The 19,556-nt window shown below is 39.3% G+C and overlaps 1 protein-coding gene across 2 annotated transcripts in view; it reads left to right on the forward strand.

Annotated features, from left to right (window-relative positions):
- The first annotated feature begins 222 nt into the window (after positions 1 to 222).
- Positions 223 to 19,556, forward strand: part of stx8 (syntaxin 8) — a 54,948-nt gene continuing 35,614 nt past the window's right edge. Inside the window, exons 1-6 of one of the 2 annotated variants that reach the window (XM_057843594.1) lie at positions 223 to 333; positions 794 to 893; positions 975 to 1,069; positions 2,893 to 3,003; positions 7,861 to 7,994; positions 8,873 to 8,965. In XM_057843594.1, coding sequence (XP_057699577.1) covers positions 317 to 333; positions 794 to 893; positions 975 to 1,069; positions 2,893 to 3,003; positions 7,861 to 7,994; positions 8,873 to 8,965 — 550 coding nt within the window. In that variant the 5' untranslated portion in view covers positions 223 to 316. Of the gene's footprint in view, positions 334 to 356; positions 647 to 793; positions 894 to 974; positions 1,070 to 2,892; positions 3,004 to 7,860; positions 7,995 to 8,872; positions 8,966 to 19,556 lie in introns of those variants that run through there. The other variant, XM_057843595.1, reaches the window with a different exon arrangement.

Raw genomic sequence — 19,556 nt, forward strand, 5'->3', positions numbered from 1 at the left:
ATTATTTTAGGGATCTCACTGTAGAATCCAATTCTGATTGAAAAAAAAATGCAAATATGGACGTGTTTTGGAAACATTTTGTGGATAAAAACGTACTTAAATCCAAATTCTAAATTGTCATCACTCGGGTAGTCTTATTAAATATAAAAAAATTCAATTTTCACTATTTGAAGATTTTTTTTTTGTTACTTCTTTGAGAAAAATTGTCCCTCATTGTGCACTGTTGTGACGTCACACCCAAACAGGAAACGTTTCACTATCGGGTGATAGCAGCTGACTCGATTTCAATCGCTAAATCCTTTCGTTCACACCCAAAATGTCTCAGGATACGTGGTAAACTGTGACTTCACTTGTTTATCTATATTATTTGCAGGCATAATGTGCTTAAAAACTGATCAAATATGGACGTTTTTGCTTATTTAGCAAGCGCGTAATGTTTTAAGTGGTTAGGTGGCTTTTAACTACTTTAGTTTGTGTTAACTAAATGAATTAATAAGAAATATAGAACGTTTTTTAGTCTTTACGATTGATATTTTACGGCATAATACACAACAATGCGTGTACGTCTTTTTATACTTGGCACAAGGGAAGCAAATAATGGAAAAGAACAAATCTACTTAGAGATCACATGATTATCGACTGGCGGGTAATGACCAATTTTGCAAACCATCCTCAGAAAGAAAATAGCGAATAAGTTATTCATTAATAAACCATTTGCTGTTAAAATGATCATACTTTAAACGTTTTTTTCAGGTCTTAAACTGACCTTTTTATTCTATTCCTTGCTGTGTAGGTTACAGAATTACGATGCCACTTGTCGGCTGGCGCAAGAAATTGCTGAAAATATCCATGAACGCAACAGACAGCAAAGAACAGGGGGAAACCCAGCCAAGGTAATTTAGGGTTTACATCGTGAGTTATGGTGTTCTACTTGTCTATTTTTCCTTGTCATCGACATTTTCATTTGTTTTCAGATCAACATGACACTAAGGGCATCCCTTCAGAAACTCAAACAAAGTATTCCCCAACTTAAAGAGAGTTTGCTGAGGGCTTCTTCGTCACGGCGCATGTATCTTTCCTCTAACAGAAGTCACAAGACTGGCTTTGGAGTTGTAATGACATTATTTGTGCAATAGAGGGCAGCAGATTGCTTTAAAGTGGCGGCTTTTTTCCCTCTAAGGTTTGATGAAGCGGAGTCCTCAAATAGAAATTTTGAAGGTCCACAATATTTTTTTTCCATACAAGCATGGGTCCATTTATTAATTATTTTGATCAAACTAAAATATAATGCACATTCGGATTAAATAAAAATACAAAAACATTTCATCACTTAAAATAAAAATACAAAAAAAAAAAAAAAAACCAAACAAGCAAACATGCAAGTACAATGTTTACACATGTACAGCAAACAATTGACAAGATCTGCCATTAAGGTGCAAATAATAACTATTGACAGTACATTTTCTAACTGTAAAACACTGCTGAACAAAAAAGAAAACGTGCAAATAGTAGTACAGTACATGTTCACATGTACTGAACAAATGACAAGCACTGTCATTACGGTGCAAACATAACAATTACTGACAGTAACTTTAACTGTAAAACACAGCATTTGGGGGGTCACAAAGATGTGGGCTCACATCATCAACCAGTACTACAGTGCATCTTATGGTTGATGAATCTGAGAGTGAGATTTGATTTTTGTTGTCATTTCCTCCTTTTCTTTTCCTTCGAACATTGCTGCCATCACCTCAGTCATACACTCTTATAGTATTTCTCCATCAGAGAACCGCTTATGTTTGGCCAACACCCACGACACTCTGAGTGAGCACTCCGATACAATTTGTTGTTGTCATAGATTTAACAATAACCTCCCTTGACTCTTGATATGATTGCTTCAACCTGTTAATTTCTTGCCTTTTCAATTTTGATTTAGGAGGAAACTTCTCTTCAAAAGAGCTGTGCTCTTTAACATAATGGCGTTTCACATTTTCACTTTTTATCAGAACAACTGTCTTGAAGCATATTAAGAACATAGGTTTGGTAATTGCAGTTGGTAAAATGGACGCATATTTGTCAATCCATTCCTAATTGAAATGGCAATTTTCGTTGTCCACTTTTCTTCTCTTGGTCAACTTTGAGCATGCCATTTTGTTGGATTCAGTCTTGTACTGGTGGCAAACAGAAAACAAACAGATGCAAAGTGCTGGGTGCGACTCGTGTTTCACACTGCTGCAGTCCATCCACTCTAGCTTGCAAGCAGCAAGCAGGCTCTCTCAGCCAATCAGCGCATCCATGCATGCTCTCTCAGCCAATCAGCGAATCCATGCATGCTCTCTCAGCCAATCAGCGCATCCATGCAGGCTCTCTCAGCCAATCAGCGCATCGTTGTCTTAGAGATGACAACAGAAGTGGGAACAAGAAGGATATTTGACTAAAAATGAAACAGAATTTAGTGATAGAATAGTAGCGCATAGCAATAAATCAGGGATTCATACAAATAATATATGTTAAAAAAAGTAGTATATTTATATTTTTGAAAAGTGCCGTTTGCTCTGGGTCCGCAGAGAGGTGTGCCGTGGTCTGGGCATGGACCGCGGTCCGCTAATTGAGGACCCCAGGACTAAAGTAATCTAAGGATGCAAGGGCCAACTTGAAATCCATCAACTTTCATATGTTAAACACAGGATTGGAATCAGGTAAAAAAAAAAAAGATCGGGTAAATAAGATATATATGTTTTTAAGCATTAAGTCGTTGGCTGCCATTACTTTAGCGGTTTAAGATCCAACATTTATTGTCACACCACAGTTGGAGTACAAAAATTAAACCCAACAAGTGAATCAACAATGTCAAAAAAAAAAAGTGTTACTACCTTAATGTGACGTCATCAGAATGCAGTCCGAAGCAGACAGGCGACAGAATCTAATCGACGACCTGCTGACCAGAGAAAAGCAACTCAATGCCACTTTTAAAGGCGACATCCCTGAACCAGCTCCATCCAGGTACAGTGCACAGACTATACTCTGGTTTTAAAGTCGTAACATGAGAACACTAACCGGGGTGCATATATATATATTTTTTTCACAAATGCTCTGACACAGGCCTTTTCTAGATTACAAGGGTTTTGAATGTTCGTCAGTCATCATGGGTTTAGGTTGTAAAAAATTACAAAAACCGTATTCCTTGATTGATTGATTGAGTGATTGATTTCGAGCAGTAATAACGAAAAAACAAAAGTCGGGGGGGGGGGGGGGATACCAATAAAAACAGTAACGTTGATTACAACATATATATATAAACACAGTGCCCTCCATAATTATTGGCACCCCTGAAAAATATTTGTTTTTAAATAATATGGGACCTTAATGGAAAAAAAGAGGAAAATCCAACCTTCAATACAAGTGCATTCATTCAGTGGTGAAAACATCCCACATAAAGAAAAAAATATTTGACATCAAATAATGTGTGTCACAATTATTAGCACCCCTGGTTGCCACTTGGTACAACCCCCTTTTGCCAACAAAACAAGGTCTGGGGACTGAGATGGCCATGGGAGGAGCTTGATTTTGTGTCTGGTGAACCATTTCTGCGTAGATTTGGCCATATGTTTAGGGTCATTGTCTTGCCAAAAAGCTCAATCTTGGTCTCACACAAAAATACACACAGTCCCAGGCTTCAACTGGGACCGTGTGCTTTGGTCAGATGAGACCAAGATGGAGCTTTTTGGCAACAAACACTCTAAGTAGGTCTGGCGTGCCACGAAAGATGCGCATGCTGAAAAGCACCTCATACCCACTGTGAAGTATGGGGGTGGGTCACTGATGCTGTGGGGCTGTTTCGCTTCCAAAGGCCCTGGGAACCTTGTTAGGGTGCATGGCATCATGAATGCTTTGAAATACCAGGACATTTTAAATCAAAATCTGTTGCCCTCTGCCCGAAAGCTGAAGATGGGTCGTCACTGGGTCTTTCAGCAAGACAATGACCCTAAACATATGGCCGAATCTACACAGAAATGGTTCACCAGACACAAAATCAAGCTCCTCCCATGGCCATCTCAGTCCTCAGACCTTATTTGTTGGCAAAAGGGGGTTGTACAAAGTATTAACACCAGGGGTGCTCATAATTGTGACACACATTATTTGATGTCAAATAAATTTTTCTTTATGTGGGATTTTTCCCCACTGAATGAATGCACTTGTATTGAAGGTTGGATTTTTCTCTTTTTTTCCATTAAGGTCCCGTATTATTGGAATAAAAAAAATATATATATTAGAAGCTAAAAAAACACATCTTTTTCAGGGGGGCCAGTAATTATGGAGGGCACTGTAGCTCGAAAAGGAGTGGGAAGAATCTGAGCTTTTTTTTTTTGTTTTGGGTCCCACCGCCAATTCACTCCTTGAAAATTCAATGAGAATACAGTCACTTCCCAATATCGTCATCATCACTATTACCACCGCCATCATCGTTGTTCCTTCAAATAGTGGCCTCCACTAGGTTAGTCCAATGAAGTTAGGGCACCACATTCACTTTAGGTTTAGGGTTCCAGTCTTGGAACTTGTGTCGAGTATCCATATCCTTGTGTGTGTCTATATATGTTTTTTTTTTCTAGCTTCCTCCCACAATATGAATATGAAAACATCCCTGTGACTGTTGGTCCATTAAAGACCGAATTGTCCATATTTAATGTGACTGTGAATGGGTAGTTGTCTCTATGAGACCATTAATTTGCTGGGGAACGGTGTTCACCCTGCCGGTCTCTTAATTCTCGTACAACATTTTCCTACATCATTCGTGTCTGTAACTGGCAATAATTGAGACGCGACAATCATCAGCCCTTGAAGCTTCTGTGTGTGAACCAGTTTGGAAGACAAAAAAAATTGGGTTTGGGCATCCAATTAAAAATAATGAATCCACAATTCTCCTGACTTTGTCCTTGACCAAAGGGGGCAAAGGCTCTGAGCTGTGCTTTGATGATGTTTTCACTGGTCACTAACTTTCTCCAAGTCTTTGCCCTTAGTGTGAACCCTGATTTGACCTGTGTGCTAAGAAAGTCTTGCCTGTCTGTTGTTAATTTGTTTTTAATAGGAGATTTGCTTGCATTGTAGCGTAAATCACTTTTTCTGCACCCACATATTGATACACTCTAAATAGACATCTTAGCTGGTATGTGTCCCCAGGGTTTTTCTTTCATGAAAAGAAGGGTCCCAAAATTTTGAGCATCTTTTAATAACTATATACTATTTAATGTATGACGGCAATACTCCATGTATGAAGTGATTTCAAGCTTTCTACTGAATAAATTGCTCACTTAGAACAATATACAGTCATCAACCTGATCTTGCATCTATCGCTGATATCTCAAGGTTTAAATTTGACATTGAGCAACTTAGTAGAGCTTGTCAAGAACATTTGTTTTTGAGACCACACATCTTTTACTTAAACGGTTTTGGGCAAAAAAATCAAATGACACTTGCTAATATATTTAATCTTAACATGTGGATTTGTGTTTTTCAGTTTGTGCATTTACAGTTTTTAACTGAAAACAATGTGGGTTAAGTTGATGCCAGAACTCATTCTCACTGTGTGGTCCGTCTGAGGGGCTGGGGGTCTCTACACTTGGCTAATTTAAAACTTTTCCTCTTGAGGAAGGGTGCTCAGAAATGGGGGGAGGTTGTTGAGGTGTCTTTAATCTATCCTTGAGACAATACAACTGAGGCATCTCCATTTCAGACTGAGCAAAAGAAGGATGTGGCGCCTACATTTGAAGGCTCACTTCACCTCTTGGCCTCGAGGAGCCACCTTTCCTCAATTATTCACCAAGCTTTCCTTTGTTTTTTGAATGTGCTGGAAATAATCATAATTGGTTTAGTCTCTGCTGTCAAAGTCACTCAGTCAAGGTGATGAGTGCCCAGGCCTTTGTGGCGGCAGTGGCTTCCTCAAAAAGATGTGCTTGACTGGCTTCGGAGCTCCCCACTGACTGGCTAATTGGATCTTCACACACTGGGCACTTGCAGGGATGAAGTGGAGGTTCTGTGCATAGTCTCATAGTAATCAAACATGTCAGAGAGATTAGACCCAATACCTCACCAGCTCTGTTTTATTTACCACATCAGAAGCAGCTTGAAATAATCATTGCATTACAAAATGAGATAAACGTCACGTGTGGCCTGTAACCAATTTCTACACGAAAAATTGTAAAACTGTCAGTTTTCTCATAATATTCCTTTACCCGTCGATTGGCTTGCATGTGGTTCGTGGGCTTCACCAGCTGGCGGCTTGATCTGAGCAAAGAGGGTTCCAGTCAACCTCACACTGTAACCTGTCACCACAAGACTTCCAACAACAGCTTTAAGCAATCAGCAGAGGAACAGCTTTAAAACCCACAATGCTCTGTGGGCATCGCTTTGTTGCCCAACATTCAACAGTCCTGAGACAGATTAACATGCACTCAAAAGTCTACGCTGACCAACTTACTATTTTTCTGTTCAATTGATTAAATGCCGTCATACGTACGTCAAAATGAGTGTGTGACCTGGTTGTAGTTTGACATCTGTGTGGTTTGTCATTTGAGTGCAATCACTTTTTTTTAAATCAAAGCTCTCTTCAAATGAGCAGATTTCAAATCGGTGACGGTGTGATGTCACACTGTGCTTCATTATGAGACTAGCTACTACCTTGTGCTTCTTACAGGCCCAATTGAGCAGCGGGGTTAGAGCTAAGAGTTTAAATTTAAACCTTAAATATCCTAATTGGGTCTAGTTAGCCACATATTTGTAGTGGCGAGCAAAAAAGACCAACTAAAATAAATTGAAAAGGCATCAGAGGCGGACTGTTGTCAAAGAAAGACCGGCCCACTTTATGGACTGTGTTGGAAACAAGCCAGCCAGCACCACAGAGAGGTCCACTACTAATATTCACTAACCTCGGCAAGAACTTATTCCGAACTGTGGATTTACAGTTCCACAAAATGAAAACTGTGATCAAAATATGCAGGTAGGACTTTTAATTAAAATTTTCTGAATTTTGGTATAGTAAAAAGGCATAGTTTTGAGTATGTGAGTAGTCATAGAGGTCCACTACTAATATTCAACTACCGTAGCAAGTACTTATTCAGATTTGTGTTTTACAGTGCAACAAAAATGAGAATTGTAACCTTCCATAGACCAAAACAACCCGTTGCTCGGGGGAATCGCATAATATTGTACTAATATGACAGCGCACGGAACGCACATGTAGATGGAGCGGTTTTAAGATCAGGCGACTTTATTTCATCTTCACAATAATCACAATGGTGGCGTTATACTGTATATTTTAGAGTGTTGAGTGTTTTTAAGAGTTGGACCAACAACGCGAGCACATGGTTGTCAACTGCCTTGCCACTCGCTGCATCTACCGTAATGCTTGGATTACACGGGTCCGCTCATTTGACCACGGGCCCACCGGGGATATTCCGGTTTTCCCGTATGCCAGTCTGCTCTTGAAAGGAACATTCTGAAGGCAAATTGTTTTGTAGACCTGAAAGAATTTCAAAGCTTAAAAAAAAACTAGAAGGTCACCTTGAAACACAAACTGCTGCCACAAACTGCTGCTTTACAGATGACAGCATGTTTGCTCTGCAGGTGTTGTTGTGGAATTAAGTACAACACAAAAAATTAAATTCATTGTATCACATTTTTACATCAGTAGAGAAAAGGTATTCAAGTACAGTTTAAGTCATATTGCTGTTGATAGGAGAACTACAGTATTTCTAGTGCAACAGTGGCCACTGAAATCCCCACAAATATGCAAATGCTGCATTTTGAAACAAACACAAAAATCAACCAACTAAATAGTTTTATTGCTGTTCGAATTACCTAAAGGTCCACATTAATGGCAGGAGGATCAGGAGCAAGCGAAGGAGTATCAGCCAACCCGTGGCTCATTAATGAACCAGAGGAAACAAGGGGGCTGACTTTTGGAGAGATTAAACAACAGCAGCAACGAATCATTGAAGGTAAACCTCTAGTATACCAATTCCTTTTTCTGGTATTATGTAATCTGACAATTAACAGGTTTCCCACACCGCTTGAATACAATTTACATGTCACTCACACAAAAACTTTTATTAGTTTTTACTGACATTACACACACATATGGAACCACTCGTCACTGTAACACAAGTATAGTACAAGGGTATTTCCAGTAATAGATGGTAAAACGAGCAGTTAAGTTAGCGCGAAGAGGCAATTAATAGATGAATGAATATGACACATGAAAAGAATTTTATTTAGTGTATACATGCCATATGTATGTGTGTGAGCCAATACATGAAAGGTGGCCGTTACTGCCCACATCTAGAAATATGCTCTAGGCCAGCGTCTGTTTTCTCCCTTTTACCAAATGGCTTGGACATGACTTGAACACCCCAATGTCATTGCATTAGAATTCTCCATGTGACACTTCATTTCAATTCCTTCATTGTAGCTCTGGTTAGTTTCAATTTGGGATCACAGATTCCTTTTATGACAGTGAAACTCAAGCTCTTAAGAGTTTCACAGTGACCTGCAGGGTTTATGGCTGTCCTGGGTAATGGTTAGCGCCTGAAACCGTGATCATATAAAAAAAGAAAAAAAAATCCTGTGATAGACATTGTGTTAAACTTGGTGATCAGTGGGGGGCCAAGGTATTTCTATTCTTCTCAGCTGTCATTTTTTTCCGCCCCATCGTAGACTGCTGTGGTAATAGTTTAAGTAAGGTTAAATGACTCACATGTGGCATAAAGGCTGATCCACACTTCTCATTTCCCAACAAGGCAATTTCATCTATTTATTGTTCACCGTACCAAGTGCTCTCCCCCTGAGGTTAAATTGTATTCCTTCTTTGTTGTTTCAGTCCAGGATGCAGGACTTGATGCACTAGCAGCAGTCATCAGCCGACAGAAGATAATGGGGCAGGAAATTGGCAATGAACTGGATGAACAGAACGGTAAAGTTGAATAATCATACACAAACGTTCTATACAAGGTTCTGTTTTCTCATAGATTTTACTCTTCCTTATTGAGTTCTATAAATGGCTCCTATTTCAAATGGACCATGAAATGGTTTTCTAAATGCATTGCCATTTAATCCAGGCCTGTCATTAAGTTGACAATTGAGCAATTAGCTTCTTAATTCATGGTTCTCTGAGGACGTGAATGTATCAGGCATAGATGGGTAGAATAATAAATTACTCAGTCATTAGGAATTTGGTCATTGTGTTGGAAATGATTGTTAATTTATTGCATCTTAAACCAATTGAAGCAAAATGCATTATTTGGCTGCAATGCATTGTTGATTCAGAACAGCTCTGGTATGTAAAGATGAGTTTCACGCACACAAACCTTGGATACAATGTCTTTAGGATCATTACTTATTATGACATTTAAAATGAAAGCAGAAGTTCAGAACATTCTGAGGCACTGGTATTTAATTTAATGATGTAATTTTAAAACCAAAGATTTGATATTCTGTATTCGTAAGATTCTAATCGATACCAAAGCCCAAGCTCCCTTTTTATTGCTTGAAAGTTGCAATGTTTATATTTGATCAGCTTCCTCTAAGTCCAAGAACTCAGAGTCATCTCATTACAAGCATTCATCATCTCTCACTAAGTACCTTCCCGCGAGTAAGGTGAACACATCAAACTATCTTGTAATATCTTGTCTAATCTTTCAAACAGAGACTGAATACAGTAACTTAATGACTTAAGCAGGGAAACGATCAGCCATCCCGTCTGCTGGGAAAGAACGGCAGATGTTTGGCACATTTTTCTTGACAGTGATGGGTCGTGGGGGGAGAGAAAAACGAAAGCTGATTGTTTTTAGCCTGCTTTCCTATTGCCTTTTCTTTGCTTTCTCTAACTCCAATTAGCCTATTTTTCCTGCTTATTTTATCTGCTTGATGTCAGTGTTTCTTATTAATTGAACCTAAATGGTTGGAGAGTCGACTTTACACGAGTGTTGTTTTTGGCAGCCCTTTTAATTTTTGTTTTAGCCTTTTGGATGAAAATACTTATTAGTCTTAGTCATATTCTACTCATTTTAAAATGTGTTCGTCCTCATCAAGCTTTAGTCGACAAAATCTTAGACAAATTTTGTCGACAAATTTTTGTCGACGATTACTCAATACGTTTTCGTATGTAAAATTCAAAACTTCAAAACCAGCTGTATCATAACAAAGATAGTGAGACGATGGAACATATTGCCATCTAAACAGTTATTATGGGGGGGTGCTTGTTGAACACCTAGCATAAGGTCATTTTGATGGATAAACACAAGATTATTTTATGATGGACGATTTTTCACAGTTTAAATTTAAGTTGAAAGATAACTTCACGTTTCTGAGGGATATTGCGGCAAGACCTACCAGCATTTTGGAATGCATCACTGCAGACATCTTTTGTGAATCAGAACTTTTCCTTGGTGAGCCATTATGCGCCAGTGACTGTAAAAAACCTGTCTGTTATTACAGAGCAGATCTATAGTTACAGTATTGAATGTTGTGTCTAGCTGTCCCTCAGATCAATGAACCGTGAGATGTTTTCACCACTGTGAATACAAAAACTTTGAAAAATCAGTAATGCACACTACTCTTTACAAATATTCTTTTTTGTCTACCTGAGGTTTGTATTTCTCAATTCTCAACAATCTATTATGAGACCTTTTATGAGACCTAATAGGAATACTTATAACATTGTTAATGATACAGATCTTTTGACTGTATTATTTTAACATGGATTAGATGAATAAGGGGATGACAATGGCCGGTGCTACAGTATATTTTCAGGTCCCCGAAACCAAAACATCAGATAGTGCTTCCCTCTCTACCCTGATATTATCACAAAAAGTCACATAAAACATAGTAATGTTTTTACATTTCGACTGTTTTTAGTAAAAAAAAAACACTGATGCAAAAACCTGCCAATGTAATATTGTTATGTTGTTATCAAGGTGTTATGAAGTAAAAAGTTGCAGCTATTTTGAGTTTCCTATCATCGTTGCACAGCTAGGAAAACTACCATGTACAACCAAGTTATTAGTAGTGATAGTCACCATTAAGTCCCTCCCAACCCAGTGATATATTGGTATGGAACACCACTGCTCCCCGATCCATATTTGTGACACCTCACTATTACCCTTGCCCACCTCGATAGTTTGGATACACCTGGACTAAATAAATCCATATTATCTGTTTATAAAGACAATCGTCCTCTTGCGTTAGCGCCTCTTCACCTTATGATAAATGGCAGAACGGGCTTTGCCAACTTCCAGCTTAAGTTAGGTTTCCCGCGATATCTTAAAAAGTCTTAAAAAATATATATATTTATGAATTTGTAAATAAATAATACCTTTAAAAAAGTCTTGAAAAAGTATTGAATTTTCATATCTGGGTCTTAAAAATTTATGATGTATGAAACTTCTCCGTGTCTCATTTCTCCCCAAAAATGTCATTTTTCTTTTTGATTAAATAATAAATAATTAAATAAATCAGGTGTCACGACGGGGGTCCCGACAAAATGTCATGCTCAACAGATTTTTTTTTTTTTTTTTTTTTTTTTACACCGAGCCATACATTTCATATTAGAGAGATGGGGAAATATAAATTCAATGAAGCGTGGTTGAGTAAACAATCCTTTCGCCTTTGCCTCAAACAAGTGGATAGTAGCGTGTTCGAAGCATTTTGCATCGTATGCGAAAAAAAAAAAGATTCAGCTGGGTACAATGGGCATGAAGGCGCTAGAGTCACATGCTAAATTATCTAAGCACATACCCTCCGTGAGAGGAAAGAAACAAACTCCCTCCATTGGAGGTGTTTTTCAATCTACCCGTATGAGACAGCCAGCTGCTCACGAGCCTGAAGAGACAGAAGCTAAAGGCAGCCAGCAAGCTGATAATGTAAGCGAAGGGACAGTAGCTAACACTAGTCAGCTAGCTGCTATTGCTGAAGCCTCTTTGCATCCCTGCCCAGCTACGATTGCTAGTGGATTTGCGAGAGTGGATTACGCATCCACAGCAACCATGAAAGCAGAGGTGTTGTGGTTGCCCGAGAGTTTAACATGACGCTCGCCACGCTAAATGCTAGTGCTAACGAGAACGCCTCTACTTGGCCTGTGGTCTAGTGTTGTGTCGGTCGCGAACGATTCGTTCTTTTTGAACGAATTGTTTGGGTGAACGAGACCGAACTAATCACCATCTGCACTGATTCGTTCTATGAAGTTGGTGGCGCTTGTTCTCTGCGTGGGAGGGCGTTGAGCAAGCGGCAGCGTCTTCTGACATCGCACACGACCAATCAGACGCCAGCTTCATCGCGGGCAGGGGAGGGAGCGGAAACAGAATCAAGGCGTCTGTCACTCATTTCCACGTGTGGCCAATAAGCAGCCAGCGTGCAGGCAGAGGGGAAAGACTGAGTTTTGTCACTTCCCGTTCAGTGATTCGGTCCTCCGGTTCCTGACCTAGCTTGCGGCTAACTTGACTTTCCAGTAATGACTATGCGGTGTACGAGTCATAAAATGAAAGGAAATGACTTTGTCACATATTTGTTAACGTGGAGCCTATCAAATGCTGCTCAAACAGACAAAAACACCACACAAATCTAGCGAGCATGGTTTAGTGTTCCACTTTTCTCAACAGACTCGGGACTGTACCTATGACTATATACTATCAAATTTACAGTAATTTAAAACACGCGTAGCTACGAGGCAAGCAAAAGCTGAGCTGCGGTCGCGTGACGGCAGTGAAGCGGGCAGAGAACTGTCACTATATGGAGGCTTCATGGCAGCGATATTTACCTCATATGTGCACAGAAAAAAAAAAGAATATTTAGTATGATCACCATAATACTGATTTGCAATGAAACTGTATATACATGTCAATTTTTTCCGAGTGTTTTATTTTATTTTTTTTCGTGTCAGAGGGTGTCGGTTGGTTTGACAAATTATGTCAATCCGTCCATCATGTGCTACTCAAGCGCCCAAAAACAAAGCGGGCGGACACGGGAGATGTTGCAATATGTCTACATTTTTCTTAACAGACTAATGAGAGTAGAAAGGCGACATCATAAAGAGCAAACAATTATTTCTCGTCAGCATTTGACGATCTGAGATGCGGGGACAACAGGGGAGCTGACCGGATTTTATTTATTAATACCAGTGCAAAAATTCAATACCATCATCTTAATAATAAAAAACAAAAATACAACAGAGCGAGAGGTAAATATGATGTGTTGGTCGTTCCATATTTAAAAATTAAACTTTCGATTTATTTTTATTTTCGTGACAGCAAGCATGCCGCGTTGGCTGGTAGCAGCATTGCAGCAGCATTGTATATGTGAGCAAGATCATGCTAAAGAAAGTCCGTGCGCCCCCGACCCCAAACCCCCACTTCCCCCTCAAAAGGAAAATGTTTAACCGTGTCCTAAATCGAAATGCAAGCACGAGCCATGACTTTGAGCCCGTAGAACTAGGACAGACGACGCGGAAGTTCTCCCTCGCTTTTGCAGCAGCGGGAGGGAGACGAGGCTGTCTGTGTAAGCAGAATGATATCGCCTGTCACTCATTTCTGAAACTACGATGAGTGGTCAATGTGCAAGAGAGGGAGGGACCAAGCAATGTCACTTCCCGTTCAGTTATACTGCGAAGCGGTCTTTGGTGATTCGTTCGGCAACGTCACTTCCCGTTCACTAACCGAACGATTCATTTGGGCGGGGAGGGAGATGAGGGGGTCGAACGATTCGTTGAACGATTCGTTTGAACGAATCTTTTTACTGAACGAACCGGAATGGATTCATTTACTCAAGTGAACGACAGATCCCGTCACTACTGTGGTCTGTGTCTGCGCTGTGGTGGTGTCGCGTGAGTAGCCTATTCAATACGCTGCATTCTTACATCCTGCACACATTCTACATTTCTGCTTTCGAGAAATAATTTAACACAAATTCACGGCTTTTGCTTTTGTTTGTCGATATGGCTGTGAAATAGGTATTAAGTTTTTAAAAAATTGTCTTAATTCTGTCTTAAAAAGGCTTACATTTAGCTTGAGGAAACTGTAGGAACCGTGTTAATTTGATTAAAATGGAAAATAACATATATTCACGCATTATAGCACCAGAAAAGACTCCCAAGTGCATCATGATAGTTGAATCAACTTTCTTCCGCGCTTATACAAGTTGTTCCTACATGATCACTGGACTGAATGAGCAGTGTTTTTCTATAAATAAATTAAGCTCTTTGTAGTCTTCTGCTAGAGTCTAGCGCATGACCCAAAGTGCAGTGAAGGTTTTAGTCATTTCCTTTTGCAGAAATTTTCCCTACTCTGGTCAACAAGGAAGGTGACCTTTTTTAAAAGGTTGAGAGATGAACCGAGAGCCCCTAATTAATGCTTTGACTCCACTTAAGAAGAAAATAATAATTAATTTTATTTCATTTTTGGCGTATTATTGTTGAAAATGTAATTATTTTACTGTTCAATATCATGCAAACACATACCAAACAAATCAGTGATTGTCACTTGTGCTTTAAAAATGCTTAAATTCTGTCCTTGACTATTCATATTAGTAAAATTCAGCATTCAACACATTCCAGAATAGTTTTTTTTCCACAGCAAATAAGAATAGTGTGCTTGATATTTCAAACTAAACTGAACTGCAATTATCGGTTTGCCTTTTCTCTAAGTTCAAAGAACTAAAGAACAACTCTGTTGTTCATTAATAATCTTTCACGAAAACATGCAGTATCATACACAAACACGTTTCATACAGTACATGGTTTTAAAAAAAATGCATTTTCAGTTTTTAAAATGGAGCAACACATGAATAAATAACACCAATTATTCCCTGATTACTACCTAATAATTAGGACACAGGTTTGGTTTTACATAAACTGTGTACCTTTCGTCCTTAAAGTGCATGTGACACGAAAAAGCATGTTTATTTCATAATACACGCGGTATTTTATGCCCCTGAATGATATGGACCGCTTGGATGTGTGTGGAAGCGATCGCTATATTTATTTGTTTTTTTTAATCCCGCGCCATGAAAATGAGTGACTTCCGGCTTCGGTCTTGCATTGAGGAGGAGGGCGCTGTGACGTGTACGGTAGAAGACGTCCTCTTCACTATACAGTGTACTGTTGTGTATGAGGACGAAGGATTCAGCTGATTTTGTGGATTAATACGTTTATTTTTCGCATCACGCCAGCCAAACGGCTGCAGAAAAATCATTCTGTATGCGGGAGAGGCGTATGCACCTTTTTGGAGTTTCAAAAGGTTCCCATTCACCGTGGATATTTACTGTGGGACCATTGGACTTACGAGGAAGTTAGTAAACATCTTGTTTTGTATTATGTCAAATACGAATACAGCGATTACAAAGTAAACACTACAAACTTCCTTTAAATAAAGGACTACTTACATTTGATCATTGATAGGCATGTAAAAAGCTCTCCTCATGCTCATTAGCAGCACGTTAGCTGCACAACAACTCCAGCCACCCTCCTCCGGGGAACGAACTGTAAATTGCTCTCCGCCGGGCGGTTTGCCGATCCGGGAGACAATCGACAACCAGGTCGTCATGTCAAATAATCCAGGCTAGTTATGTGTGATTTTCCAATTCGAAGACTTTGAAACATCACTCTGTTCGGGTTAGCATGTCGGCTAGCTGTCTCGCCTTCTGGTTTGTTTACATTCTCCGAAGCCGGGGAAGGGAAATGACATATGTCCGATTTAGGTGTCATAAAATATCGTTCGGGAGGTGCGACAGTAAAGGTGAAGTCGACAGTTTTGACCATTATGGAGTAATTTTGCCATGTCGTCCTGAATAAATGCATTTTTATTATTTCATATTCCATTCAGCACAAGACTGTTATTTGTCATGACCATGCCATTTATTTAGCAATTGGGGAAAATACTTGGATAAAAAGAATATCTTGTAAAAATATTGAAATAAAGAGACAGAAACAATGACATTTTGCCGCTCTCTTCGTCGCGTTTTCCTCGTTGTGAATAGTTCCCCCTTGACAGGCTGACTGGTCCTTCTCAAGCCATTTATATAGCTATTGGGGAAAAATACTTGGATAAAAAGAATATCCTGTAAAAATATTGGAGTACAGAGACTGAAACAATGACATTTTGCGGCTCTCTTCGTCGCGTTTTCCTCCTTCTGAACAATTCCCCCTCAATGGGCTGAATAGTAAAACCGATGAGCCCAGTCTACCGCTGACATCATCCACCTGTTGGGGACGCTAAAGCCCTATAATGGTAGGCGTGGCTAACCGGCAGATTAAAAGACTAATTTGTCGTCATCTGCGCTTTGCTAAATTGTTGTATATAGTCGAATTGAATATGAATCAAAATATGATTCTAATTCACATAATAATGCCATTTAAGACTTTTTTTCTCGTGTCGTATGCTCTTTAAGGCACAGCCGGAACAGGTAGAGTGGGACAAATAAGAATTTAGTCAACCACCAATTGTCAAGTTCTCCTACTTGAAAAGATTACAGAGGCCTGTAATTGTCAACATCGGTAAACATCAACCATGAGAGACAGAATATGGGAAAAAAATTGAAAATCACATTGTTTGATTTTTAAAGAATTTATTTCCAAATTAGAGTGGAAAATAAGTATTTAGTCACCTACAAACAAGATTTGTGGCTGTCAAAGAGGTCTAACTTCTTATGAGGTCTAATGAGGCTCCACTCGTTACCTGTATTAATGGCACCTGTTTTAACTCATTATCAATATAAAAGACACCTTTCCACAACTTCAGTCAGTCACACTCCAAACTCCACAATGGCCAAGACCAAAGAGCTGTCGAAGGACACCAGAGACAAAATTGTAGACCTGCACCAGGCTGGGAAGACTGAATCTGCAATAGGTAAAACACTTGGTGTAAAGAAATCAACTGTGGGAGCAATTATTAGAAAAGGGCAGACATACAAGACCACTGATAATCTCCCTCGATCTGGGGGTCCATGCAAGATCTCACCCCGTGGCGTCAAAATGATAACAAGAACGGTGAGCAAAAATCCCAGAACTATACGGGGGGACCTAGTGAATGACCTTCAGAGAGCTTCGACCACAGTAATAAAGGCTACTATCAGTAACACAATGCGCCGCCAGGGACTCAAATCCTGCACTGCCAGACGTGTCCAACCTGCTGAAGAAAGTACAAGTCCAGGCCTGTCTGCGGTTTGCTAGAGAGCATTTGAATGATCCAGAAGAGGACTAGGAGAATGTGTTATGGTCAGATGAAACCAAAATAGAACTTTTTGGTAGAAACACAGGTTCTCGTGTTTGGAGGAGAAAGAATACTGAATTGCATCCGAAGAACACCATACCCCCTGTGAAGCATGGGGGTGGAAACATCATGCTTTGGGGCTGTTTTTCTGCAAAGGGACCAGGACGACTGATCTGTGTAAAGGAAAGAATGAATGGGGCCATGTATCGAGAGATTTTGAGTGAAAAGGAAAGAATGAATGGGGCCATGTATCGAGAGATTTTGAGTGAAAATCTCCTTCCATCAACAAGGGCATTGAAGATGAGATGTGGCTGGGTCTTTCAGCACGACAATGATCCCAAACACACAGCCAGGGCAACAAAGGAGTGGCTTCGTAAGAAGCATTAAAGGTCCTGGAGTGGCCTAGCCAGTCTCCATATCTCAACCCCATAGAAAATCCGTGGAGGGAGTTGAAAGTCCGTGTTGCCCAACATCAGCCCCAAAACATTGCTCTAGAGGAGACTTGCATGAAGAAATGGGCCAAAATACCAGCAACAGTGTGTGAAAACCTTGTGAAGAGTTACAGAAAACGTTTGGCCTCCGTTATTGCAACAAAGGATACATAACAAAGTATTGAGATGAACTTTTGGTATTGACCAAATACTTATTTTCCAACATGATTTGCAAATAAATTCTTTAAAAATCAAACAATGTGATTTTCTGTTTCTTTTTCCACATTCTGTCTCTCATGGTTGAGGTTTACAGGTGTGTTGACAATTACAGGCCTCTTTAATATTTTCAAGTGGGAGAACTTGCACAATTAGTGGTTGACTAAACTACTTATTTGCCCCACTGTGGCTTGCAACTTTTTTTAAATAAAGATGGCAAATTGAAGCACACTAATGATAACACTCAACAAAAAGCCACTGTGTTAAAGAGTTTAAGATTGATTTACTTTAAGTGACAAGGCTGGCAGTAGTGAGTTGTGTTTTCCAGAGACTGTGACAATGCCGAGACCCACATTGTGATGTTCAAAAGTGTTGTCATTATTGGAATGTCCAACTTGCAATGAGCCGTAAAACACAAACCTCGTCTTGTGTGACTGTTGGAATGGTTTACTGTGTGACTTCATGAATTATAGGAGATATTAAATGTGTGAGGGGATTATGTTGGACACCCGCACTGTATTTTCTTTGGTCTCGTTTCTCATAAGTGAAAGCCAACTATAAATTTGTGCAGTGCTCTAAAATAAATCCGTAGTCCTTGTTTGGTGGTTGCATGATAATTTGGAGTACTACTAAGAGTCCGATGTCTTTTATTTGGTTTTTAAAATATTAATTCAAGTGGACAGACTAGCTTTTTAGACTCACGTTGCATGCCTTGTTGTGTTGAGATTTCGGAAATCTGTGCTGTTTTTGTTGCAACATTGAACACAGATATTATTATAGTACCAGTCATAGGAATAGCAATGAAATGTTATTTATTTATCAGAGTCTGCATTCTAAGTGTAGCGCCTCTCTAGTGTGACAAACTATTATGAGAGGTGGCTAACCTGAGTTCTTTCCTTTTTAGCAAAATCACAATTCAACTATCTTTCTTACTATCTGTTATATAGGCATTCACTGTGAATTTTTGAAAATAAATATTTTCTATTAAATTATCAGTGTTCGATTTCTTTTCCCTAGTTTCTCACTATTTCAGTTTAAAATTGAAATGCCCCACTCATAAACCTTTTATCAAATGGCTTATTAAACACACCAGTTATGTATGAACTATATACATTTAATGAAAAATATAGGCAGTTGTTAAATAAAATTTGTTCTCCAAAAAAAAATAAGTTTCAACACAAATTGTCCACACACACAAGCTAAGCTATGGGCCCAAATTAATAAGTCTAAAACCGGCAAAAATTAACTAAATTTGTCTTACGTGGCTGGCCAGATTCGCTGCTTGCGTGCGTAGTAGCCTTAAAACAAAATGGCTCCTTCACCCAAAGGCAAAAATAACTAAGGGTACCTCCGAAAGCAGTTGTTCGTTTGAAAGGTGACGCTCCAACTCCCTCACGAGGCCCGTCGAATCCTTCTCAGTCGGCGGCGGCGGGTTAGCGTCGTCCTCCACGTCGGCTTCGGCCTCAGCATTTTTATGTAGCACCTCTCTAGTGTGACAAACTATTATGAGAGGTGGCTAACCTGAGTTCTTTCCCTTTTTAGAAAAATCACAATTCAATTATCTTAATTCTTACTATCTGTTATATAGGCATTCACTGTGAATTTTGAAAATAAATATTTTCTATTAAATTATCAGTGTTCGATTTCTTTTCCCTAGTTT

This window comes from Corythoichthys intestinalis, chromosome 8 (assembly GCF_030265065.1).
Source record: "Corythoichthys intestinalis isolate RoL2023-P3 chromosome 8, ASM3026506v1, whole genome shotgun sequence".
In the NCBI taxonomy this organism is placed as follows: Eukaryota; Metazoa; Chordata; class Actinopteri; order Syngnathiformes; family Syngnathidae; genus Corythoichthys; species Corythoichthys intestinalis.